The sequence below is a fragment of the Gossypium arboreum genome, chromosome 3 (assembly GCF_025698485.1).
Source record: "Gossypium arboreum isolate Shixiya-1 chromosome 3, ASM2569848v2, whole genome shotgun sequence".
Taxonomy (NCBI): domain Eukaryota; kingdom Viridiplantae; phylum Streptophyta; class Magnoliopsida; order Malvales; family Malvaceae; genus Gossypium; species Gossypium arboreum.
Genome location: NC_069072.1, coordinates 136899180 through 136926187, shown reverse-complemented (window position 1 = coordinate 136926187; position 27008 = coordinate 136899180). Strand labels below are relative to the sequence as shown.

Here is a 27008-nt window from a genome sequence, read left to right as displayed (position 1 = left end):
ACAATACAATATATATATTTAATATTTCTTTTTCTTTTTCTTTTTTCTGTCGACCAGATATCAATCAAACCTTTTCTAGACTAGTCTAGCCTTAGTTGATTTATTTTATTATTTCATCCGAGTTTGACATTATTTTATAAGTTTATCGCCTTGATTCTATTTAATCAAAAAAAATGGATAAGGATTCCTTATCTTTTTTTTGGTTGTCCATTACTTAGTATATTATACTTATTTCGACTTATTTTATACTTATTATATTATCCTTATTACTTATTCTATTATAAGTAAATCAAAAAATAAAAGATTCTGAACAATCTGAAAAAATCGAAACTAAGAATAGAAATTTTTTAAGAACGAGTCCCGGAATTGTTATTATTTCAACCCAAGAAAAGTGCGTGTAAAATTCCTTTTTTTGTGTCGAAGGCTAGAAAGACGAATAATACACATTCATATAAAAATATTTACAAATATGTTGGTTTAATGTTTACGAAGAATTTCATTTAACTTAAATAAATATATATAAATTGAATTAAATAAAAAGAAACATAATTTTGAAACATTTAACCTACATGAGCCAAACACTGTTATTTTTTTTAACAGTAATCTTATTATAGGTTATTATTATATTTACTCTTTTTGATGAAATGTCTAAAACTACTCATAGTCTCTTTTCAACTCTTAAATAGGAGTATAACGCGCTTCAGCGCACTCAAACTTACGTTCTTCTATATTGACAATAATACTAATATTAATCAAAATAATACTCAATCGGCCGAACACAGATAAGTTTAAAAATAAAGAAATAAATATAAACAAAAATTCATTTGTTGAAGATGGGTTGCTTTGGACTTTGGAGCGTAACAAATCCCGACATGGATATTGAGAATCGAGGAGAGATCCCGAGACATTCATGCACCTAAAAAGATTGGATAAAGACAAAAAGGCCCATTGCTCCCATTAATCGCTCACTACACCATACACGTCAACCTGATCTAAATATTAAATTTCATATAAATTAAAAAATTAACTATTTTTATTTTCACTAATTTAGTTTTTCACATTTGAAATTACAAAATTTAAATCTAATTATCGACGTTGTTAATTTCTAAAAATTTAAGTTAATTATAACTTTTTTTAATTATATGGACACCAACTGAACATCAGTAAATTTAATAAAAATTTAAAAAATAAAAAATCTAAATTCTTAAAAATAAAAATATAGGAATTAAATTTTAAATTTTTGTCGATTGAATCTTAACTCAATTGGCACAGACATTGTTGTTAGTGTAGGAGAACATGGGTTTAAGTGCGTTGAAATGCGCTATCTTCCTATTTAAAGGTTAGAAAGAGACTATAGGTAATTCTAGGCATTGTATAAAAAATAATTATAATAAAACTTATTTTTACTATTATTTATTATTTTAGATAATAAATATTAATAAAACTTAGCAATAAAAATTTCAATAAAAACATTTTTGTTAGAAAAATTTATTAAAATATTTTAAATAGTGCTTTTAACAAATAATTAGGAGTAAAAGTCTTAAATAATAATCTATTATTAAACAATAAATGCAAAATTAGGATTTACTAAGTAAATTTCATATCAATATATTATTATAATTAATTTTGTGAAAATAAAGCTAATTTTATAATTGTATAATCTTATATTATATATTATATATATACAACAATTCGTAAAATACATTAGTTTTACATTATTTAATTCAGTATATTTATATTCTTTTAATCTTGTAAATTTTAATTAATTCCAGTGCATTAATTCTATTTCATCTTGGAAAAGTTTTAAAAGAAAAACAGTATAAAATAACATATTATTTCGCCTATATTAAAATTTTTATATAATATATTTTAAAATATATAATACATTAAAAACATCAAAAATTCTAATAAATTAAAAATAAATTAAAAATTTTATACTAAAACAACACTAAGATAAATATAATTTAACAAGTAAATATATTTAAAATAATAAAAATTAATATATAATATCTAAATAATAATGATAAAATAATAACAACATAATAATAAAATGACAATAAAATAATAAAAATAAAAGAAAAACATAACAACAATTTTTTTTTTTGCAAATTTAGTCTATAAGTCTAGTCCTACAATGACAGTTAATTTTTAATAATTTATTTATATAAATTTAAATTAAAAAAAGCATTTTAATATTTTATAGTAATCTTTTTTATTCAATTCTACAATAATTGCACTTACTAATATAAAAGTCCTAAACTCGATCTTATCCTTGTCATCAGCTCTCAGCTTAATCCAACACCGCCACGTGCACAAGTCTGGGTCCCACTTCCTCTGTTCAGCAGAGATCACTTGTGACGAAAAAACGGTGAATTTCTTGAAAGGTCCCTCTATTATAGGGACCTGATCAAATTAGTCACTGATGGATCAATTTAATCTTTGTACTATTAAAAGACTTAAAATATACCAAATTAGAATAAAATTAATATTTATTATTTAATAGAGTTAATATTATTAAATTTTTATAATTTTATAAATAAAGTCTTTTGTTTAGAATTGAATTGTAATTAAAAAATTCAATATATTTTTATACATTAAATGTTAACTTTGTTACAATTTGAATATATTAATTTTTTAAATAGCATAAAAATTAAATTGATCTATTTAATAATAAAGGGATTAATTTGATCTAAGGATATCTCGGGTACTTTAACGGACGAAAAACGCAACTGCAAATCTCATCTCATTACAACACGCGTCAATCTGATCCAATGTGATTACTCCCGAATCTGAAATCCCTTGGGACCACATGGATTGGAGACCAAAAGAGGAAACGCAAGATTGGACATAAGTTTAGTTACGTATTAGAGGCTATTAGCCTTAAATGGACAATTATATAGTGGGTCACTGTAAAAACTAAAATTTTAAGTACCCGAAAAAAATGATGTGTTGAATTTATATTAAAAATTATTTAGTAAATTAATAAATATAAGTATTAAATATAATTATGTTATTTTAAATTGTTTTGGATAAAATATATATAATGGTAATTTTATTTCATTAAAAAATTGTTTTAAGTTTTAATAAAATAAAAATAGTAGCTATAAGTAGTGTATATAAGAGAAAAACAAAGATATTTTTGTAAGAAGAAAGAAGAGGGGGAAAAAAAGAGAAATTTGCGATGGGTGAAGAAACTGAATGTTGCAGAACAACAGGACCAGGATATGAAACTCCACTGAAAGCCATGTCTGGTCCTAAAGAAGCTCTTCTTTATGTTACTTGTGTTTATACTGGTAATAATTTTCTCTCTTCTTCTTCTTCTTATTCTTGTTTTGGTTTTTGGTGTGATGTCTGCAACCTTTTTTTTCTTCTGGGAATTAATTTCATTTGATCCATTTATTCCTTGAATTATAAATTGTTATGTGTTCATGTCTATTTTCATAAAATTTTAGAGAAAATTCAGTGGGTGTTTTCTTTTTATTTTCTAAAAAAAAGAAGAAAAAAAATCATATATTTATCTTCTTTTTTAAATATTATAAATAATCTATCTCACTGTAGTTTTTACTCCAAAGTTGAAACATCAACTTTAAGATCTACATTTTAATTATCATATAAAATAATTCTATATATAGAGAGAGATATATTTGAATGGATTTGCATGATGTATGCAGGAACAGGAAGAGAGAAGCCTGATTTCTTGGCAACGGTTGATGTAGATCCGAACTCACCAACTTATTCTAAAGTCATCCACAGGCTATCTATGCCCTATGTAGGTGATGAACTACATCACTCTGGGTGGAATGCTTGCAGCTCTTGCCATGGTGATCCGCCGGCCGATCGACGTTTTCTGATCCTTCCTTCATTGGTGTAAGTGACTATGTGCCTCAAATTTTGTTTAGGGGGAGGGAGATAATATTATAAAATTTGAAGGGGCCCAAGTTAAAAAAGTTTAAATTAAATTATTATTATTTTTAAACGGCTAAAATTATACTTTTATGATTAAAAAGGATTAAATTGAATCTTTTAATTTTAGTAAGGGACCATAAAATAATTTTCCTATTGAGCCAAGGGCCCTTGCCTGCCCTCTTTGGCTACCCTGCTTACTAGGAAAATGAGGTTTTCATGTGATGTAGAACAATGTGGCAAACTATGTGATGGTACAGACATGTTTAATACCGATGTTCTGTTCGGTTCAGATCGGGTCGTGTCTATGTGATTGATACACAAAAGAATCCCAAGGCTCCGTCGTTGCATAAAGTGGTGCAGCCGGAGGATATCGTTAAGAACACCGGTCTAGCGTATCCGCACACGTCTCACTGCCTTGCTTCCGGAGATATAATGATTTCGTGTCTCGGAGATAAAGATGGGAATGCCAAAGGGAACGGATTTCTCCTCCTTGATTCCGAATTCAACGTTAAAGGGAGGTAAAGCCGATAAACCGAATGAACGATTAGAAGGTAAAATGATTGGTGACTTGTTCTTACTCATTGTTTCTTTAGGTGGGAGAAACCGGGGCATAGTCCTATGTTCGGCTACGATTTTTGGTACCAACCTCGACATAAAACGATGATCAGCTCATCGTGGGGCGCTCCTGTTGCCTTTACCAAAGGTTTTGATCTTCAGCATGTGGCGGATGGTCTGTATGGGAGACATCTGCATGTGTATAGTTGGCCTGATGGTGAACTTAAACAAACGTTGGATCTCGGTGACACCGGTCTCCTACCCTTAGAGGTGATTGATTACATGTTACTACTTTGTTTTTAGCTCTGTTTTGCTCGCAGGCGATACTTAGTTTTGTTTCATTTTCATTGCAGACAAGATTCCTGCATGATCCATCTAAAGATACAGGGTACGTTGGATGCGCCTTAACAAGTAACATGGTACGGTTTTTCAAAACCGAAGACGGATCATGGAGTCATGAGGTGGGATCATATAATCTTGCATTACCAATGGTCATAAATTTGGACAAGCCTTATTATGTTCTTGATTAACTTCTGCAGGTGGCAATCTCAGTGAAACCATTGAAGGTGCAAAACTGGATTCTTCCCGAAATGCCCGGACTTATAACCGACTTCTTAATCTCTCTAGATGATCGTTTTCTGTATTTCGTCAACTGGCTGCACGGAGATGTCCGACAATACAACATCGAGGACCCCAAAAACCCGGTCTTGGTCGGCCAAGTATGGGTTGGAGGAATGATCCAAAAGGGAAGCCCTGTAGTGGCTATGACAGAAGATGGTAAAGCATGGCAATCCGATGTTCCGGAAATCCAGGTCTGTTCTAACATTCATATCAACTTGTTCAGATTAATCATATCAATGGTGATCGATGAACACTGTTACATTCTTTTACAGGGACATCGCCTAAGAGGAGGACCGCAGATGATCCAATTGAGCCTAGACGGTAAACGATTATACGTGACGAACTCTCTATTCAGCGCATGGGATCGGCAATTCTATCCGGAACTCGTGGAGAAAGGTTCCCACATGTTGCAGATTGATGTCAACACCGATAAAGGTGGTCTTAAAACAAACCCGAACTTCTTTGTCGATTTCGGAGCCGAACCTGATGGACCTTCCCTGGCTCATGAGATGAGATATCCAGGTGGTGACTGCACTTCAGATATATGGACTTAAACATCAACCAGTTTCAGCCATGAAGAAGATCATCCTTTTATATTTGTAGGACTAAAATAAAAATAAAATAACAATCAGTGTAATCTGTATGTGAGTCAAATTGATAGATAATGTAATGTTAGGGGGTTAATCTAGCAATATATCTTAATTCTAATCGACTTCCGATTAAATGCCTTTTAACATTGGACTTCACTAAATTAACTGGCAGCTAATCCAACTTTGCCACGTGTACCAACATTGGTCCCACTTATACATTCGGACATGATTCCATTGGACAAACACAAATGTCTCCAGTTCTCCAAACTTAAGACACGTGGCAATCTAACCACCGTCAGATGAGACTAATGTTGAAATGTGTAAGGAAAATCGAGAATCTCGAAACACCGCGCCCATAGGAAAAATTGATAGATACAAAACCCGCTAAGGCTTTTATTTATTTATTTTCGATAATTCCCATGGGACATTTTCATACGAAGGGGAACATTTTCGCCTCACAATGTTGGACATTTTTGTAAGAAGAAAAATTAAAAAATTAAAAATTAATTTTATTCCAAATAACATTTAATTACAGTCAAAGATTTGAATTCCAATCTAAAGATCCTATTTGATTGAGTTTTAACTTAATTGGTATACGAATTATTGTTAATATAGAAGAACGTGAGTTTGAGTGCGTTAAAAAATATTATCTTCCTATTTATGAATTGGGAAGAAACTATGAGTAGTTCTAGATATTGCGTCAAAAATAAAAAATCAGTTTGATTTAACTTCAAATTCAATCAAATGGTTAAATTTTATTATTAGTCCCTATGTTTTATGAAACTTGTCTTGTACCTTTATGAAATTTATGATATCTTCAAATTTTGATACGATAAACATATTATCATATGTGTAATGTCATGTCAGTTTATTATTTTGACCTTACTAAAAACTCAATTAATAGATTAGTAACTGAAATTTTCGTCAAGAATGAAATTTCAAATTTTGAAAAGTGTAGGAATTTAGAATGATCCTTTTAGAGAATATAGACTAAATTTATACTTATATGCGTAGTACAAGACTAATAATTTAATTTAATCAAATATATTTAAGCTTTGTTGTTTAAGTCAAGACTAAAATTGACCGATTCAAAAAATATAAAGACTGAAATTAATTAAATTACGGGGACTAAATCTATAATTTTCATAAATTACAGAATTTAACCTATCGAATCTAATCCCAAGATTCTGCCGTATAGACCCAATAGCCTATAAATTACAGAGGATTTTCCCAATGTTTTTCAGTAACTATTAGAAAAATAAATTAATATTTTTGTAAGAGAAAAAAAAAAAGGAGAGAAAATGAGGGAAGAAATGGGGTGTTGTAAGAGAACAGGACCTGGATATGCAACTCCATTGGAAGCCATGTCTGGTCCTAAAGAAACTCTTCTTTATGTTAATTGTATTTATAATGGTACTTTTTCCCTTAGTTTTTTTTTAATGATTTTCTGAACTTTAAAAATGAGTTTTTTCAATGGATTTGTATGAATATAATTGTATGATGTATGCAGGAACCGGAAGAAAGAAGCCTGATTTTTTAGCAACGGTTGATATAGATCCAAACTCGTCAACTTATTCTAAAGTCATCCACAGGCTATCTATGCCATATATAGGTGATGAACTACATCACTCAGGATGGAATGCATGCAGCTCTTGCCATGGTGATCCATCAACCACTCGAAGTTTTCTAATCTTGCCTTCAGTCGTGTAAGCAATTATCCCGGATTTTCATATTATATCGATAGATACGAACATATCTATGTCGTTAAGGTACCAAGGTGCTGCTTGTTCGTAGGTCTGGTCGTGTTTATGTGATTGACACACAGAAGAATCCCAAGGCTCCCTCTTTGCATAAAGTGGTACAATCCGAGGATATCGTCGAGAAGACCGGCTTAGCGTATCCGCACACGTCGCATTGCCTTGCTTCCGGGGATATAATGATATCGTGTCTCGGAGACAAAGATGGAAATGCTAAAGGGAATGGATTTCTCCTCCTTGATTCCGAATTCAACGTCAAAGGGAGGTAAATACGATGAACTGAAACAATGTATAAACGAATTGTGAATAACCGTCACTTGTAAAAAATCATCAGGTGGGAGAAACCAGGGCATAGTCCTCTGTTTAGCTACGATTTTTGGTACCAACCTCGACATAGAACGATGATCGGCTCGTCTTTGGGTGCTCCGGCTACCTTCACCCGAGGTTTCAATATCCAGCATGTTAAAGATGGTTTGTATGCTAGACATTTGCATGTGTATAGCTGGCCTGATGGTGAACTTAAACAAACGTTGGATCTCGGTGAAACTGGTCTCACACCCTTAGAGGTGATTAATTACTTGTTTCGACTTTGTTTTTAACTCAGTTTTGCTCGAAGACGATACGTAGTTCTGTTTCATTTCATTGCAGATGAGGTTCTTGCATGATCCATGTAAAGATACAGGGTACGTTGGGTGTGCCTACACGAGTAACATCGTTCGGTTTTTCAAAACCCAAGATGGATCATGGAGCCATGAGGTCGGAACTTGGAACATATAATCTTGCATTGTCAATGCTCATAACCTTGGACAAGCCTTATTGATTAACTTCTGCAGGTGGTAATCTCAGTGAAACCATTGAAGGTACAAAATTGGATACTTCCCGAATTGCCTGGATTTATAACTGACATCTTAATCTCTCTCGACGATCGGTTTCTGTATTTTATCAACTGGTTGCAAGGAGATATCCGACAATATAACATTGAGGACCCCAAAAATCCAGTCTTGGTCGGCCAAGTATACGTTGGAGGATTGGTTCGAAAAGGAAGCCCTGTAGTGGCTGTGACAGAAGATGGCAAAACATGGCAATCCGATGTTCCGGAAATCCAGGTCTGTTCTAACATTCATATCGACTTGTCGGATTAATCATATCGATGACAATCGATGAACGTTGGTTATAGGGACATCAATTAAGAGGGGGACCGAATATGATCCAGTTGAGCCTAGACGGTAAGCGACTATATGCGACGAACTCGTTATTCAGCACATGGGATCGACAATTCTATCCGGAACTTGTGGAGAAAGGTTCCCACATGTTGCAGATCGACGTCGACACCATGAAAGGCGGTCTTAAAATAAATCCAAACTTTTTCATCGATTTTGGAGCTGAACCTGATGGTCCTTGTATGGCTCATGAGATGAGATATCCAGGTGGTGACTGCACTTCAGATATTTGGATTTAAATCATATGAAAAAAACCGCTATGAAGAATAATCAATGCAATATGCAGATTCTTGTGCACATGTTATGTAATATCATGATGTCAATGTGAAATCATAAACAGCTCCAAGTAATACATACATACATACATACATACATTTTGAATCTTACATTGAGAACATGTTATGTAATTTCCTTATGCTAAAATTTGTGTTGAGGTTGATGTTAATCTTGATATGCCTCATTAAATTATAATTCCCTATCCTAAAATGTGTGTTCATCAATGTCAATGGCACATTTCATCTTGGGCATGGCTAATTGTAGGTAACCTCATGACAGCTTTAGACATGAATATTATCGTTAGATCACTTCATCACATTTTAATAAACGAGTCATGTCCCTACAACCATCTCATATAAAATAACGCATCAATTATTCCATCAGGACCCACATTAGAGTTTCTCCATCACAAGAAGATGGAAGCTCCCAGAGCAGAGGCGAATCTAGAGGGGCTAGCAAGAGCCCCGACCCATTTAAAATAAAAATTTACAATTTAGACCCTTTAAAATTTTTAAAATTTTAAATTTAGTAAAAGTAAAATTACACTTGCCCCCTAAAATTATAAAAATTTGATTTAATACTTTAAAAATTATAAAGATATAAACTATAAAAAATTAAAATTTCATTCGGCCCCCTAAAAAATTATTCTGGCTTCGTCCCTATCTTAAAATACTATCAAATCTCTCTAAAAAATTTCTCTAATCTCATGAACTTGCTGAAATAAAAAATTTCAATGACTCTTCACACTTTCTACAATGTGACCACACCCAATTTTTGTGCACTACTATCCAATACCATCAAGGATTATAGAATTGCACTACTAACATAGACAAATTTTGCTTGAACCAAGGTTGCATGTTGAAGAATTTATATACCAATGCATCATAATATATTGAGATATACAACAAGGAACTATCAAATAGGTTGATTTTGAGTCTTAATTAACTTCAAAATAATTTTGTAAGCTTCCCCTTTTTTCCTACGAACATCCAACAATTGCCTCTTCAAAGAAGCTATACTCTTCTTTACACCATTTATTTCTCTCTTCACCACTTCTATTTCACCTCTAATCTGCATATGCTCCTTCCTATCTTCTTCATTCAAAGCCTCTTCCATTGCCTGTATTTTAACAAAATCAAACCAATTTAAACCAATGTTTTCATATTTTACAAATGGTTTAATATAATTTTTTTAAAAAGAATTTTAAAAATTATATAAACTTTTAGGTGATGATGGGATGTAATCTTAGAATGTCACATGCAGTGTTCTAATAACCGAACCGGTGTTTAAATCGATTAGACCATTAATTCTTGATTAATTTGATTAATGGGTTCAACTGCTAGACCAACAGCAATTAAAAATTCATAAAAAAAATTAAAAAATATTAAACTTCAACATGTTCAACTAGTGGTTTTTTTTCAAAGTTTTCAATTTTTATCATTTTCAAGTAGTTTCTAATTCAACTAGTTCAACCCTTTTTTCAAACCAGTATACTGGTCGGAATCCAAGTTTAGAGACGAAAATAAATTTAGTTGCCAAATTCAAGTATCAAAGTGGGTCTAAGCTTTTCTTTACAAATAAACAATCTAAGGTTTACGAGCTTAGTTCGTAGCTTAACTCGACTTGACTAGACTCACAAACATTGGTTAAATTTGTTACCTTAATTTGTTGTTTGATGACATTTTTTGAAGGCAATGAATTCCAGATCTTCCCCTTTATAGGAGCATTAGCAAAGGCTTTATCTCTAGCCCATTTGAGCTCATTAATCTCTTTAAGAACTTGTTCTTCATCAACCCTTATTGCAGGTCTTGGGATGAAATAATTCCTTCTAATGTCCCACCTCAATCTCCATATCTGTTTTCACAACAAAAATGAATTCAACAAATAAAGGGGAAACAAATGAGTTCCAATCATTGAATCAAATATACTTACCCGATCGGATATTTCTTCGACCACTGACGGACCCGAATCGTTTAATCCTTTCTGACCGGCATTCACATCTTTCAACAGCTTCTTTTCTTTCACCATATTTCCAGTTTCATGATGCATTCGGAAACACAAATTCTAGAATCGAAACTTTACATCAATCAATCAATCAAATTACTTTTCACGAAAACCAACATCGAAAAATACGAAAAACATGCTTACATGGCTATTAATCTTGCCTTGTGTGTTGATAGATCTCTCCTTATAAGCACTATTAGCAAAAGTAAGCTTATCGAGATCTCGTTTCAAAGCAGCCATTTGCTTCCCTTTATTTGTCCACATACTTCTAAATCCCTTCTCTTTATATTTCAAATCATATAACCTATTATAAGCTTGGCGTTCTTCGAACTGTTCATCATAATACGATTTTCTGATTCTCTTATCGTTGATATTCATCGTAATTGATAAAAATTTAAAAGGGTAAACGTACGTACCTGTTTCTCGTGTATCGTCTTTGTGATTCGAAATAATTGTTCATTCAAGTATGTAAGTGACTTCGTGGCTTGTTGAATTCTGGATTTGGGTTTTGCTGAAGCATTGTAAAAATCAAGTGATTGATTGCATCCTTCTTGGCTTTGCTCTTAACAGCTTGTAACTCTTCATTTTCTGGTTTTGCAGTAGCCATGTGATATTGTGCCTATATCAAGTTGATACAATATATATATATGTATGTATGTATACGATTATAAAGGGTAATTAAAATCAAATTCTGGCATAGAAATGAAAATTTTGAATGCATATATAAAAGAGAAAATGCAAAGGTGACGTGATCCACAAGTCAAATGGAAATTCATGCTACTTATTGTGAGGCCTTGCACCCCACAGCAGTCTTTAAGTCAACCCAATCCTTGATAATATATAAGTATATAAAATGGATTAATATTTAATGTATTGATACTGATGCTTGCCAACTATGCCTTCAGGGGTAAAGTCAAACATTTTATAGGCCTGAAATTTAATTATAAAATTTTGGGGTCAAAATAGATATTTTACCATTTTATTAACTATAATATTATAAATTTGAAGGACTTAAAAAGATAATTTTTCCCAAATCAAGGGGAGCCGAGGCCCTTACCTTTGGATCATAGTTTGTTAGGACCAATGGTAGGACCAATGGTACCATCAGTTCAGAGGAGTGAATTAGCGTAAAATTGATTGAATCGGTTAAAAAGTCGTTTGAATTGAATTTAAGTTAGTCTAAATATTATTTTTTATAATTTATAAAATGAATGTTTAGATTTTAATAATATTTTATTTATGTTTATTATTTTTAAAATTTTTAATGTGTGGGTTCTCATTAAAATACATTTCATTTATGAGTAAAATATTCTTGTTGATGTGACATACATGAATTATCATGTGGATGATATGTCAACATCTAAATAATTTTTAAATACTAATTTTTTTATATTTTTATATTTTTAAATACTTTTAATGATTTTAAATTTTAAAAATAATTTTTTAATTTTTAAAAATAATTAAATACTAACGTGTCATCCATGTGACAATCCACATGTATGACACGTCAACAAAGTTAAAAATGTTAATTTTTCCATCCATTTTGAGGTAATTTAACCAAAAAAACGTAAATTTAAATACTAAAAAGACGAAAAATTAAATAAAAGTTTAAAATAACTTTTTTTATAAAGTTAAAGAGTTAAATAAATCATTATATGAATATATTATGTTTACATGATATGAGTTAGTCAAATGGTGGTTCATCATAGAACAAGCAACGAATAAAATAATTTTTCTTGAGCCACTAGGTTTTCTTCTCTTTTAAAATTTCCATTTTCACAAGGAAAAGTTTATAATTTTTTTATTAGTCATTATAATTTGTTGTTTATGGAACAATACTTTTTTTGCATATAAAATACATTGAAGGTTAAGTTTTGTTATTAGCCCTTATACTATCCACAATTTATGGATTTAGCCCTATATTCTAATTTGATTAATTTTAACCAATGCATTTTTCAAATTTTGACTTAAATAATAACAATTAAATCCGTTAAATCAAATTGTGCTATTAGTCTCATACTAGGCCTAAGATATAGATTTAATTTATATTCTTCAATTTAACCATTTTAGTCTCTATACTTTTGAATTTTGGAATTTACGTTAAATCCATTAATTAAAACGATGTCGTTTTTTATTAGTATTATATGCAAATAGCAAGCTAATAGTTGTTAAATTTGTTAGATCAAATTCTACTATTAGTTTAGTACTATGCATAAATTATGGATTTAATTTATGTTCTCTAATTTGATAACTTTTAGTTCCCTATACTTTTCAATTTTTAAAATTTTAGTCCTGATTCAAACGATGTATCAATTAAAATGATGTGATTTTTTTAATCTAAATAATAATATATATTGGGTGGATTATTATTATTATTATTTGATACTACAGATATTTATTTAATATTTAAACTTTTTTAATAAAATACCGGTCCAATTCATCCAAATGATTAAATAGATAATAAAAAATTAAGTTTGAATTTGACTTCTTCAACATTGGGTAGAATTTTTAAAATAATTGAATTAAGGGTAAATTACACCCATGGTCATTTTTGTTTATCTTAAGTTACATTTTAGTCACTTATGTTTGAAATGTTACGTTTTACCCATTTACGTTATCATGTTGTAACATTTTAGCCATTGAGCTGTTAATTGCCACTAACGATGTAATGGTAAGCTGATGTGGCACGTTAAATCATCATTTTAAACAAAAATTTTGGGTTAAATTATATAACCGATCCTCATATTTTTTTGAATTGCCAGTGAAGAAAGAAGTAAGAAGTTGAAATCCATCATTGCATATAAACAAAACCCATAAATCCATACCATGCTTCTTTATTCATTGTGAATTCGACTTCCTGGTATGTTAAAAGAAATGGAGAAGGTAGGAAAATAATGGGAGAAGTAGAAGAGAATGGAAAATAATAATAATAAAAAAGTTAAAAGAACATAAAAGAAAAAATTAAATTGCTCAAAACGAAAAAATATGAGGATCAATTGTATAACTTAACCTAAAATTTTTGTTTCAAATGATGATTTAATGTGTCATGTCATCTTACCGTTACACCATTAATAGAAATTAACGACTCAGTAACTAAAATGTTATAACACGATAACATAAGTTACTATAACGTAATATTTCAAACATAAGTGACTAAAACGTAACTCGAGATAAACAAAAGTGACCATGGGTGTAGTTTACCCTTAAATTAAAATATAGTTTAACTTTTTGGACAGTCGACCAAAATTGAGGGTGGTAGGCACACTTAGATTTTATAATGGTCTAATTAGGGTTTTATATCCCTCTACTTTAAGAAAATTAAAAAGCTAACTACTCTACTTTAATTTATTATAATATAGTCCTCACGCGTTTTTAAAAATTAAAGAGTTAATCTTGCAATACTACCAAACTTTGTCGTTAAATTTTTAACATGGAAATAAACAGTTCAACAAATTATATGAATTAAACTACTAAAAGTTAGCTATTTATATAATACTCATATTATTTTTCTTTATCTTTTACATTATATAATAGATTTTATCGATTTAATCTCCATATTTAAAATTTTAAAATTTAAATTGTTTATTTAAAAATCCTAATCCAACCAAGAACACTATTAGTATTTTCCGTCAAATTTTATTAACTCAACATATTTATTTTGTGTTAATCATATGTCATCTTACGTGAATGCAATCTAATCAACGTGTCAAGTTGCTAATTTTTTAATAAAATAAATTAACGATATTAATGGTTGGACTAAGATTTTAAAATTGAAAAATAAAAATAAAAACTTAATTTTTAACGTTTTAAGTACTAAAATCAATTTTCAAATTTTATTAAAATGTAAAAATTAACAGCATATTTAACTAATATAATGATATTATGTTTACATCTAACATAAACAATAAAAAATAACGTGTCGGGTTAAACCACAGTGAAGTGACATACAAGTTGTGTGTAAATATTTAATTCATATCCGTTTCGAATTTGATGCTTGAACAACCCTTACCCTATGTCCATTAAATAACAATGTTTTTTTATGTGTTTTTTATATCCATTTTATGATTCATATTCTGAGTTCACACCTCTCTCAATATGTGGTTCCCAATGTCTTATTCCTTAAATAATTATAAGGGTAAATTACATTAATAGTCACTAACTATTAGTAAAATTCCTTCGCACTTTATTAGCAACAATGTGCAAAAATTCCTTTTGAATTGATTTAGGAGTATTTTCCAACACAATATTGTTAACATCATTGTTATAGGAAGCTAAAAGTTGAATCCAACTCGATAAAATTACCACAATTTTTTGTATCAAGTGTTTCATCGTGACCTCTCAAAACATAAGCTTAAAATGCAAGCCATCGGACAACATCAATAGAAGTCTTAATTCGTAACTTATTATTCAAAACTTGTTCCAAACTTTGTTGATGCATTCCTTTATTATGCCCATTGCTTCATCAAATTTGCATAAGATTTCGTGGCATTATTATGTGGTGAACAAGGATCTTTTCCGATATGATTAAGAAATGTATAATTCTTTTGAGGATTAACTTCTTTTCTAACTTATAAATCTTTTAACAATGAATACGTCCCAACTAGGTCATCCCGGTTTTATGTTAAAAAGGTAATATGGTAAACAATTTGTAGCATCCTTAGTTGGAGAATGCTCAAGCCAAGAAGAAAATTGAGTAAACCAAGATTATTGAAGACGCTTAGGATACTTTTCTAGTGAAAATGGATAACTAAAGAGATAAAATTGATATGGATCTATTTTCGAGTAAGTTTCTAATTTCATTTCATTGATTAACTAAATATTCGCATATTGACAATTAATAAAAGATTTGAATAGTTTAGTAATTAAATTAAAAATTTTATTATTCAATTAATAAAATAAAACACGTGAAAAATTTAATGATCATTTATGTACTTTACTCATTAAAAATTGTACGAATAAAATTAATTGATTTGACATATACAAATATACATATTAATTAAATAACTTTGCCCTATATAATCATCTATCTCTGCTAAAACGACAAATAACTCGTGTTAAAATATTTGATATCTTTCATATTTATTTTACGATACGATGATGTTTGCTGCCCCTCAACAAATTTCTATTATCCCTCAAATAATAATATTTTGACCAAAAACAAGTCAAAACTGTAAATTTTCTCCTTTGGCAACTCGAGGCTTCAACATTTAACACGTTCGACTTTTCCATAAACTCCCTTTGTTCACCAAAACCCAAAAGGAAACAACTCGGAAAATGGACCCAACTGCACCCTCCGCGTCGGTCGTCGGCGGCGGCGGTGGTGGCGGCGGCGGAGGAGGGCCGGCACCTTTCCTTATAAAAACATACGACATGGTAGACGACTCATCGACCGACGACATCGTTTCATGGAGTTCTAACAAAAAGAGCTTTGTGGTTTGGAACCCTCCTGATTTTGCTCGCCTTTTGCTTCCCACTTATTTCAAGCACAATAATTTCTCCAGCTTCATCAGGCAGCTTAATACCTATGTGGGTTTCTTTTCCTTTCTGGGTTTTTTGTTTAATTAATGTATGTTTGATAATTAGGGGAAATCATGTTTTTTTTTTTTAGCTTTTAACTTCAATTTTTTATGACAGATGTATGGAGTGATTTTGGTTTTATGTTTTTGTTCCTTGAGAATGGACAATTTCTCCTTTTTTTTGTGTGTTCTTTTCTGCTGAATTATGGGTATGAATCTCTGCTAAAGCCAGCACATAAATTTAAGGTCAATCAATGTCTTCTGCTGTGATTCATAAGGTAAAATTCTATGAGAATTGGGGTGTTTTTTTAGTCAATGATTGTGACTTTGAAATTTATAAATTTTCTTTGTTATTGTTTCACATTTTCATGATTTTTCTTTTGCATTCCTCAACTAAAATGGTCCTTAATGAAGAGTATCTATTCTTCTTTATCTTTGATGCAGGGGCTGTTGAAAGAAGAATTATATTTGTTTATGGTTTGCTTAGGTTTAGATGTATGAAGATTGAGTGTCTAAGCATGATTTGATCGCATATGAATTTAATTTGTTGACAGGGGTTCCGGAAAATTGATCCCGAACGATGGGAATTTGCCAATGAAGATTTTGTGAAAGATCAAAGGCATCTTCTTAAGACTATTCATCGAAGAAAACCTATTCACAGCCATAGTAATCCACAGGGTTCTTTGATAGATCATGAAAGAGCTGGATACGAAGAAGAAATTGAAAAGCTTTCACGTGAGAAAGCTGCACTTGAGGCTGATGTTTTGAGGTCTGAACAAGAGCGGTCATCTTTGAAGCATCAGGTGGAAGAGCTGACACAACAAGCTGATCAAATGGAGCGTAGGCAAGAGACTTTGTTTAACTTCTTAGAAAAGGCTTTACAAGACCCTGCTTTCGCCGAACATCTTTTTCGTAGAATTGAATCTATGGATGATGTTGCTGCATATAATAAGAAAAGGAGACTGCCTCAAATTGATCAAACCAAGCCAGTTGGTGACCATAGTATTTTGGACAACAAAAGTTGTTCTACACCCGAGTTTGGAAATGTTGTCCACCTCGATTTCTCGAACAAGCTTAGACTAGAATTGTCATCAGCTGTTTCGGAGATTAACTTGGTTTCTCAAAGCACGCAAAGTTCTAATGAAGGTGAAGAAAGTCCACAGAGAAGGGTTTCTCAAGGAGAACCAAAAGATGATAATATCAGACCGCAGGGGCTTTTATTCACACCCGAAACATTAGACATTTCAGATACAGGCACATCTTTTACATTCAACATGGATTCATCTTTCTCTCAAAGAGTATCAATGAACGAAAGCCCGGCACTGCATTCACTGCAACAGAGATTAAGTTCCAGTGAAGAACCTGATAGTCATATTTCCTGTCAATTAAATCTAACTCTGGCATCTTCTTCATTGCAAGTCAATAAAAGTCCGAGCTTAACTAGGATGTCCCAACCAAGCTGGGAAATCGGAAAAGTCTCCGAGTCAAGGTCTAATGCCAACAGTAAAGACTCTGATTCTAGACCTTTCCATAGCAGAAGAAACATGATTGATGGGGAAACAACATTATCGTCATCGAAAGATGGCCCTAACACAAATCAAGAGCCTACCGCTGCTCCGGTTAGAGTAAACGATGTATTCTGGGAACAGTTCCTCACTGAGAGACCAGGTTCCTCTGACAATGAAGAGGCCAGTTCCAATTATCGAGCAAATCCATACGAAGATCAAGATGACAAAAGGTCAGGCCATGGACTAGCAAGGAATACCAAGAACATTGAGCAGCTTAGTCTTTAGCAGCAAAGTTGCCTTGCTGCGAATCCAATGATAAGTCTACAAAGGTCTCTCTCGTTCCTTTTGTTTCTTTGTGTTATTTATAGTTACTTTGTTTATAGGAAATGATTTTATACATAACTGCCCAAAATTAATTTGAATAAAATCATGTTGAAATTTGAATTCCACTTGGTAAGTTCTTGCATTGGGGATATAGCATCCTTTTTTCAATGGTAAAATAGAAAGTTATGTAGCTTTACCGTCTAGGTTTCAAACTTTCAGTAACCAAGCAATGATGTTCATCTTGCGAAAATGACGTAATATGTCTTTTCTTTTTCCCGTATCGAAACTGAAGTCTCCTCTTAGTGTTTTCGGTACCCAAAACTTTCATTTGATGTTCATCTAACAATTCATCTCATAATACATTGTGGTATTGTTGTTTTCTCTTACATCAATCCCGATTTATATCACATTTAACTGTGCGTTTAAACTGATTGATGGGTAAATTATTCATTAGTTTGTGCAGTGAATGTTATGCATGATATAAGACCTTCATGTTTCTTGAGAAAGTAGGGTTCATCTGAAAAATTACATGATCATAATATTGAGACAGTGATAATGTGATTAGTAAAATAGAAAATGGAAGACTACCTTTGCTTCCGTATGTGTTAAGAGTTTTGAGTGAAAGGGTGATTCATCAGTGGAGCGCAGTAGTAAATTGAGTCGAGTCGTAAGGAGCTCAGTGCCCCTTAACTATGGTCATAGTTTCAAAGTCGTGTGAAGAACAGACGTTGAGAGAGTTTTTCTCCCGTTTGAGGTCTGGCCCGGTTTAACTCTAGATAATTGAAGCCTAATGTGGCTACTAGATACCTAAAAATCATAGAGGAAATAAAATACCTAGAATAAGATAATGTGAAAAAGTATGCATTCGACAAGCGAAATGATCGCCATGCTAAACATTTTACGAAGTAGGTAGAGTGCTTCAATCTTGGGAAAATTTTCGGGCATATAAACTCGAGTGCTATGCTTCCTAATAAGCTGGTTTGGGAGGAAGGCCCTGTTGGTTGCATGACTAGATGGTATTAGAGCCACTTTTATGAATATAAAGTAACAATTTCATTAGCCATAGGGACAGGTTTAGTTACTGGGTTATTAATTAGTGATTAAAGGTTCGATCTTCATACTAGGTATGGAACGACTTCAAAATTCGTAGTCAACATTTACTCTTTAATAGGCATTTAGAATATGGAGGATTCTTCAGTAGACTTGCTCCAATAAATTATCTTAAAAGCCAAAAAGAGATTGATTAATCAGAGGGTCCATTAATCAATTAATCAATTAATTTTGAAAGGTTGATTTGGTTTTATTTATTTAATATTGAGCCTTATTTAATATCCCACATTTGCTTCTTCTTTTTTTCACCCAAAAAGGGAAAATGACAAAACAAACCAATTCACATCAATTATTATTTTTCTTCACGAGATTAATGAAGCCAAAGTTTTATTCACGAGCACAAAGACCAAAAATGAAAAAAAATCATTAACATTATGAGAAAAGGTCCTTGTCTTATAGTAGAAATATTTAAGGTAAAATCCACTTAAAGTTTTTAAATTATTTATAAGTTTACGTTTTTGTCACGTAATTTTAAAACATTATAAAATAATTATTGAAATTATTTAAAATTTTTTATTTAAGTCATTTAACTATTCGAAAGTTTTTATGCAAGTCAACAAGTTGTTAACTTTTTTTTTTTTAAGTCTAGCTAGCGAGCTCCAAGCGACGATTCAACAATGAATATGGTAGATCAATATCCATTAACGAGCAAAAGAACATACTTTAAATCTAACTCGATATGATGATCAATGTGGAGATTGAAGAAAAAAAACTATTTAAATTTTGGTTCGCAAATTCATGATGTTCGAAACTGTTTCATTAAAAAAAAACAGAATTGTAAAAGTGAAGAGGAAGGAGAGCTTCCGATCGACATATGCAGTGCAAATAGAGAATGTTATATAACAACGATTTTAATAGCTCAATGATGTAAATAAATTTTTTGAAGTTAATTGGCTAAAACAAAAACATACTAATAATTTAATGACATTAAATATAATTTACCCAAATATCTATAAATTGGACTGACCCATTTTCTTTTACAAGCTACGAGCTATCCAACCATGAACAAATCTATTTAACAACTCCGCCATTTTCAAATAAGTCAATAAAATTTCACAAATTGATAATAAAGTTTAGTATTTATATTTAGAATATTAATATTAATAACATGGTTCAATCCCTACCCATAAGAATGGACCATATTTCATGATCAATCATTTACCTCTTCAAAAAACACCCACAATAAAAAGAATAATCATTGCTACAGACAATGAATACCTAATTTTGAAAAAAATCTTTTTAAAACTAATTAATTGTAATAATCAAGGATTATTAAATTGTTATATTAGATATTTTTTCTTACATTAAATGCATTACATTTATTGTACATATACTTTTAGCATTGGATTTTAATAAGCATTAAATTATACCAACACCACTTTAATAATTTTCTTTGGAAATCTATGGATTTTTTTAGATAATTCTTTGAAAATTGCAAAATAGGTGAGACATGTTCTACCCCATAATATATAAATATATATATCTAGTAACATTTATTAACATCATATTTAAATGACAATACAATAAAATAAATTATTATTTCTTAAATTTAATATATGAAATTAATCAAAAAATTAAGTTATAAATAAAAATATTATATTTATAGTTTTCTTATTTTCCTTTTTTTTTAAAGTGAAAAATAATACTATAATTTATTTTTCTGAAAAAGCAATTAAATGCTACTTATAAGCCAACTGCCGACTACTCCCACAATTTATAGTGTTGGCCTAATTCGATAGCCAAATCAATAAAAAATTATAATAATAAATTTAGTATCTAATTTTATATATTTTATTATTTTAGTCCTAATTTTATTTTTAAAACCTTTTCTTTAATTTTTAAAATTAAATTAAATTGACATTTTTAAATAAAATGATTAAACTATTAAAATTTTAACAACATTATACTAATAACTCGCGTACTTTATAAAAAATTCAAAAAATGAAAGTTATTAAGAATGCAACAAATTTTAAAAATTATAAAAATAAAAAGTATTAACGTCACACATAGACTATCATGTAAACTGGTATATCAATGATATCAAAATTTTAACATTTTATTAAGTTTTTTTTGAAAAAAATAATTTGATTAATTTTAAAAACTAAAAGCCCAAATGATAAAAAAATTAGGATCGAAATAACAAAATAAGTAAATATTAAATGCTAATTTAATTATTATACTCAAATAAAAAATTAATAGAGGGTCAAATGTATTTTCTCAAAAGGAATAATATAATTTTTGACTTCTGAACTTGGCATTTAGGTTTCCTTTAGTATTTATAATTTTTTGTCCATTTTGGATCTTGAACTTTATAAGTAAGTTCATTTTGACCTCCGAACTTGAAAAATATAAGAGTTTAATAATCATCACTTGAAAATAAAAAAATTAATAAATTTTCGAGTGATGATGTGGTACAATATCATAGTGTTACATTTTATGTTTTAATAACAAAACTAGTGGTTGAATAGGTTAGACCGTAATTTCTATTTCAACTAATTTGATTTATTTAAATGTCGACGACTAATAATTAAAAATTTATAAAAATCTAAAAGTTTTTAAAAATAGAAAATTATTAAACATGTTCAATAGTTGTTTTTGTTTCAGTTTTAATTTTACTAATTTCAAATAATTTTCGAGTCATTCAATACAACCTTTTTTATTCGCACCATTATATCAATCATTTTCATTTATCGCTCTTGTTCTTTCTTTTTTTTAAGGATAAGAACAGAAAGAAAAGTATAGGCACCAAAATGGACATACTTAACAAGTTTAGGGGTTAAAAAAATTATATTATTTTTTGAAATTATTAATTTAATAATAATTTTTCACTATTTTATGAACAATGGATATAATATAGAAAATGATTAGAAAATTTGTGAGACAAATGTATACCCTACTTCTTTAGTGTATTTCCAAGCAAAGTGGGATAATTTGGGTGTGAACATAAATACATGGGAACCTTGTTCTGTTTCAGTGTCTTGTCTTCATCCATCACTTCTCCAACTACCCTATTATGTCTTATTTTCACTCCCCTCCATGAAAGCCATAGCTCCAAAATAGCTTCAATCCCTCCCCCAAAAATGGCCATTCTCAAACTGATCTTCATCACCCTCACTCTACCCCTTCTTTTCCTTCATTCTTATGTTGCTGTCTCAATTTTAGAGCTCCAAAATGCACTGAAAACTAGTGAAATTGATGCCACGGTGAGAAGGGCTTGTTCCAAAAAGCTTGAAGATTGTTTAGAAAGTGAAGATATGGAATCAGAGACCCAAAGGAGGTTGCTTTTGATGCAAAGAAGGTACATTAGTTATGAAACATTGAGGAGGGACATGGTTCCTTGTCAAAAACCAGGTTCTTCTTATTATGATTGTGGTGCTGCTCAAGCTAATCCTTATAGTAGAGGTTGTGAGATTATTACAAGATGTGCTAGAGGTATCAAAGGTACTAAAACCTGAAGAAGAAGAAGAAGAAAGAAGACCTAAATTTGATGTCTTTTTTTTAACTGTTAACAGCTTGCTTCTGCAAATGCTAATGTGTTTGAGCTGTTTTTTATTGTATATTAGAGAACATTTACCTTAAATTTCCTATATATAAATCCATGTTTAATCTTTAGGAGATCTGGGGCTTGCTTGTTAAAATCTGGGTTTTTGAAGATGTTCTATGACTATGTTTGAATTAGCTAGTTTAATCTAAAGTGGAGAACAGTAGGAACAGGTTAATTTACAATTAAGACTGAACTGTCATTTTCTAATGGTCAATCTATCCAAGGCATCATCTTTTAGCTCTATACCCTTTTCTGTAGATGTTTCCAAAAGTATCACATGGCTTAGCCTACCATTATTTATTTCTTGTCTTCATACGTGTTATGTTAGGCTTTTGAGATTAGGTTTGGGTTTTTTAACAGTAAAAAATGAATAGAATCTTTAATAGAATCATCAGTTTGTTCGTATAAAGATTGACTGGAAAAACCGAAAAACCAAAGTTCAAACACTGTTGTAGCCATCCCTTTCCCCCCATTTGTAATATGTAACAATATATATATATATATATAAGCAATGTGCATGTATATACACATTACGGATTTCCACTACAATGGTTGAATGTGCAACATGTCAACTTGTCTTATTCTTTATCCAACTTGTCCTCACCTTTCCCATTGACTGACAATATGTTGATAAACTTAAAAGTCAACTGATCTAAATCTCTCAAAATCCCCATTTTTTTCTCAGTTTCTTTTCCATCAGATTAAGCTCTTTTCATTTTCCATACTTGAAGATGGCAAACCCATGGCAAACCATGGATTCATCAAAGCTTTCATTGCTTTTATCCATGGTTTTTTATGTTCACTCAGTGATTCTCATCTCTCAACATTTCAGTCTCTCATACTTTTCCACAGTATCAGCATCTTTCGCATCGGTCCCTTGTTGTTTCTTCATCATCTGTAATTGCCTACAAATGGAGAAGTCATTTAGCAATCTATTTTGGGACCATTTCCTCTTCATCTGTGCTCATCTTTCAAGTATTTGTGAGCTTAACAACAACGACTTAACAAGAGGGTACTTGTTCTTCTTCATGGGGGTCTTGTTATTATCTCTTTACACCATTTACATTTGGTATCAACATCAGTCTTCACATGGTGTTCATCTTGTGAATATGATGATAGAGATCTCATTTTCGTTTATCGGCAACGGGATCGCCTTGATCGGAAGATGGTTCGTTCCATTAGACAACCTTTTATGGTTGGTGATTGGAACATGTACCATGTTTTCAATTTGTGGTATTTTGTTTTGTTATTACCTGTTTTCTTCAGGCAAATTCAAGAAGCCATAGCCATGTTTTTATTGACTACTTTGAGTTGTTTATAATAAGATATGTTCTTTAAGAATTTGCATATTGCATTCATTGTTCTTTATAGCTGAAACTGGTTTCTTCATATGCTTTAAATCCAAATATCTGAACTACAATCACCACCTGGATATCTCATCTCATGAGCCAGGCAAGGACCATCAGGTTCTGCTCCAAAATCGACAAAAAAGTTCGGGTTTATTTTAAGGCCGCCTTTCTCAGTGTCGATGTCGATCTGCAACATGTGGGAACCTTTCTCCACAAGTTCTGGATAGAACTGTCGGTCCATTGTGCTGAATACCGAGTTCGTCACGTATAGCCGCTTACCGTCTAAGCTTAATTGGATCATCTGCGGTCCCCCTCTTAATCGATGTCCCTGTAAACAACATAATGATGATCATAGATTGGCATCAATATGATTAATCCGACAAGTTGATATGAATGTTAGAATTTAGAACAGACCTGGATTTCCAGAACATCGGATTGCCATGTTTTACCATCTTCTGTCATGGCCGCTAGAGGGCTTCCCTTTTGAATCAATCCTCCAGCCCATACTTGGCCAACCAAGACCGGATTTCTGGGGTCCTCGATGTTATATTGTCGGATATCTCCGTGCAGCCAGTTGGCAAAATACAGAAACCGATCATCGAGAGAGATTAAGATGTCAGTTATAAATCCAGGCAATTCTTTAAGTATCCAATTTTGTACCTTCAATGGTTTCACTGAGATTGCCACCTGCAGAAGTTAATCAAGTACATAATAAGGCTTGTCCAAATTTATGAGCATTGGTAATGAAAGATTATAAGATCCCACCTGATGGCTCCATGATCCGTCTTCAGTTTTGAAAAACCGAACAATGTTACTCGTCAAGGCGCACCCGACGTACCCTGTATCTTTAGATGGATCATGCAGGAATCTTATCTGCAATGGAAATGAAACAGAACTACGTATTGCCTTCGAGCAAAACCGAGTCTTAAAAATGAAGTTGTAACATGTAATCAATCACCTCTAAAGGCATGAAACCGGTACCACCGAGATCCAACGTTTGTTTAAGTTCACCATCAGGCCAGCTATACACATGCAGATATCTCCCATACAGACCCTCTGCAACATGCTGAAGATGGAAACCTTGGGTGAAGGCAGTCGGAGCACCAAACGATGAGCTGATCATTGTTTTATGTCGAGGTTGGTACCAAAAATCGTAGCCGAATATAGGACTATGCCCCGGTTTCTCCCACCTAAAGAACAAGAAGTGACAGTTATTCCCCATCATTTTACCCTCTAAACATTCATTCAGTTTATCGGCTTTACCTCCCTTTGATGTTGAATTCGGAATCAAGGAGAAGAAATCCGCTTCCTTCGGCATTTCCATCTTTATCTCCGAGACACGAAATCATTATATCCCCGGAGGCAAGACAGTGAGACGTGTGCAGATATGCTAGGCCGGTTTTCTTAATGATATCCTCCGGCTGCACAACTTTATACAAAGAGGGAGCCTTGGGATTCTTTTGTGTGTCAATCACATAGACACGACTGGACCTAAATCAAGCAGAACATTAACTGTATAATGCAACTTTGGTACCTTAAACATATTGTATATACAGAACAGTTAAAATATGTTTATGTTGTAAAATATCGTCTCTATCATTATACTATGATCTTCCAAATATAAGAAAAATAAAATTTTGGTATGTTTGTATGTATAGTCCCTTACAGAAACGAAGGCAGGACCAGAAAACGTCGATCGGCCGATGGATCACCATGGCAAGAGCTGCAAGCATTCCACCCAGAGTGATGCAGTTCATCACCTATATATGGCATAGATAGTCTGTGGATGACTTTAGAATAAGTTGGTGAATTCGGATCTACATCAACCGTTGCCAGAAAATCAGGCTTCTCCCTTCCCGTTCCTGCATGGATACATACAAATCCGTTGTAAAAACCTAAAATAACAAACCACATAGATGGACATAAGTAGTTATACTTAAAACATGTTTGGTTTGAAAGAAAAGTAATAGAATTTTACCATTATAAACACAAGTAACATAAAGAAGAGCTTCTTTAGGACCAGACATGGCTTCCAATGGAGTTGCATATCCTGGTCCTGTTCTCTTGCAACACCCTATTTCTTCCCCCATTCCAATTTCTCTCTATATTCCCTTTTTTTTTCCTTACATAAAATATCAAACTATATATATTCATATGAACATTGTGAAAATCTTCTGTAATTAATGGCTAATAGCCTAATACGAAACTGAATGTTGTGTGGGTTTTTTTTTCTCAGTGCGACGTGTCTGGTTATGAATGTATATTCCGTACATTTTATCTAGTTAGGGAAGAGAAAGGATTGTATCACGTACTGTATATTTTTTCAATTATTAAAAGATATTTCATTAATTTATTTTATGTGATTCATATGTAATTTTAGTAATATTTTTATCTAAACTTAGACCTTTAATTCAAAGTTTAGATTTTAAATTCCAAATAAAAAATTACCAAAATTATATATCAATGCATGAAAAATTAACTGAAATGACATTAAATTATTAGAAAAGAATTCAGGATGACGTAGTCTCTATTTTGTGCTCGGGAATATTTCATCTTTGTACTTTTAAAATTAATTTTTTAAATTTATCTATAAATAAATAAAATAATTATTTTTATAATAATTAAAATATATTAATTTTAAGGGTAAGCTTAACTAAATTATATGATATTAATTTAAAATATGATAGTAATATTTTTATAATGTGCATGACATGATTATCTTATACAC

General features: G+C 31.4%; 6 protein-coding genes across 7 annotated transcripts; 4 read left to right on the top strand and 2 right to left on the bottom strand.

Moving 5' to 3' along the window:
* The first annotated feature begins 2935 nt into the window (after window positions 1-2935).
* Window positions 2936-5806, top strand: LOC108476370 (selenium-binding protein 1-like). The gene is made up of 7 exons (XM_017778570.2): window positions 2936-3293; window positions 3672-3867; window positions 4197-4424; window positions 4500-4731; window positions 4815-4922; window positions 5001-5273; window positions 5355-5806. The coding sequence occupies exons 1-7, from the start codon at window positions 3182-3184 to the stop codon at window positions 5634-5636; spliced, it is 1431 nt and encodes a 476-aa protein (XP_017634059.1). The 5' UTR covers window positions 2936-3181; the 3' UTR covers window positions 5637-5806.
* A 1117-nt stretch (window positions 5807-6923) lies between these two features.
* On the top strand, window positions 6924-8888 carry LOC108475362 (selenium-binding protein 1-like). The gene is made up of 7 exons (XM_017777322.2): window positions 6924-7085; window positions 7183-7378; window positions 7467-7694; window positions 7764-7995; window positions 8078-8185; window positions 8263-8535; window positions 8607-8888. The coding sequence occupies exons 1-7, from the start codon at window positions 6974-6976 to the stop codon at window positions 8886-8888; spliced, it is 1431 nt and encodes a 476-aa protein (XP_017632811.2). The 5' UTR covers window positions 6924-6973.
* Window positions 8889-9783: 895 nt separating this feature from the next.
* LOC128290316 (uncharacterized) lies at window positions 9784-11085 on the bottom strand. Its single transcript, XM_053025675.1, has 3 exons — window positions 10858-11085; window positions 10585-10779; window positions 9784-10044 (listed from the first exon to the last, which is right to left on the bottom strand). The coding sequence occupies exons 1-3, from the start codon at window positions 10972-10974 to the stop codon at window positions 9841-9843; spliced, it is 516 nt and encodes a 171-aa protein (XP_052881635.1). The 5' UTR covers window positions 10975-11085; the 3' UTR covers window positions 9784-9840.
* Window positions 11086-16016: 4931 nt separating this feature from the next.
* On the top strand, window positions 16017-18402 carry LOC108474487 (heat stress transcription factor A-5-like). Its single transcript, XM_017776428.2, has 2 exons — window positions 16017-16455; window positions 17000-18402. The coding sequence occupies exons 1-2, from the start codon at window positions 16204-16206 to the stop codon at window positions 18236-18238; spliced, it is 1491 nt and encodes a 496-aa protein (XP_017631917.1). The 5' UTR covers window positions 16017-16203; the 3' UTR covers window positions 18239-18402.
* A 3889-nt stretch (window positions 18403-22291) lies between these two features.
* LOC108475584 (protein RALF-like 24) lies at window positions 22292-23004 on the top strand. Its single transcript, XM_017777567.2, has one exon. The coding sequence runs from the start codon at window positions 22339-22341 to the stop codon at window positions 22840-22842; it is 504 nt and encodes a 167-aa protein (XP_017633056.1). The 5' UTR covers window positions 22292-22338; the 3' UTR covers window positions 22843-23004.
* A 1257-nt stretch (window positions 23005-24261) lies between these two features.
* Window positions 24262-26609, bottom strand: LOC108474869 (selenium-binding protein 2-like). 2 transcript variants are annotated; one of them, XM_053026054.1, is made up of 7 exons: window positions 26259-26609; window positions 25947-26175; window positions 25544-25771; window positions 25239-25470; window positions 25046-25153; window positions 24695-24967; window positions 24262-24608 (listed from the first exon to the last, which is right to left on the bottom strand). In XM_053026054.1, the coding sequence occupies exons 1-7, from the start codon at window positions 26368-26370 to the stop codon at window positions 24327-24329; spliced, it is 1464 nt and encodes a 487-aa protein (XP_052882014.1). In that variant the 5' UTR covers window positions 26371-26609; the 3' UTR covers window positions 24262-24326. The 2 variants fall into 2 exon arrangements, with proteins under 2 accessions (XP_052882014.1, XP_017632388.1); XM_017776899.2 differs by having other exon boundaries at window positions 25947-26142; window positions 26259-26608.
* Window positions 26610-27008: the final 399 nt, after the last annotated feature.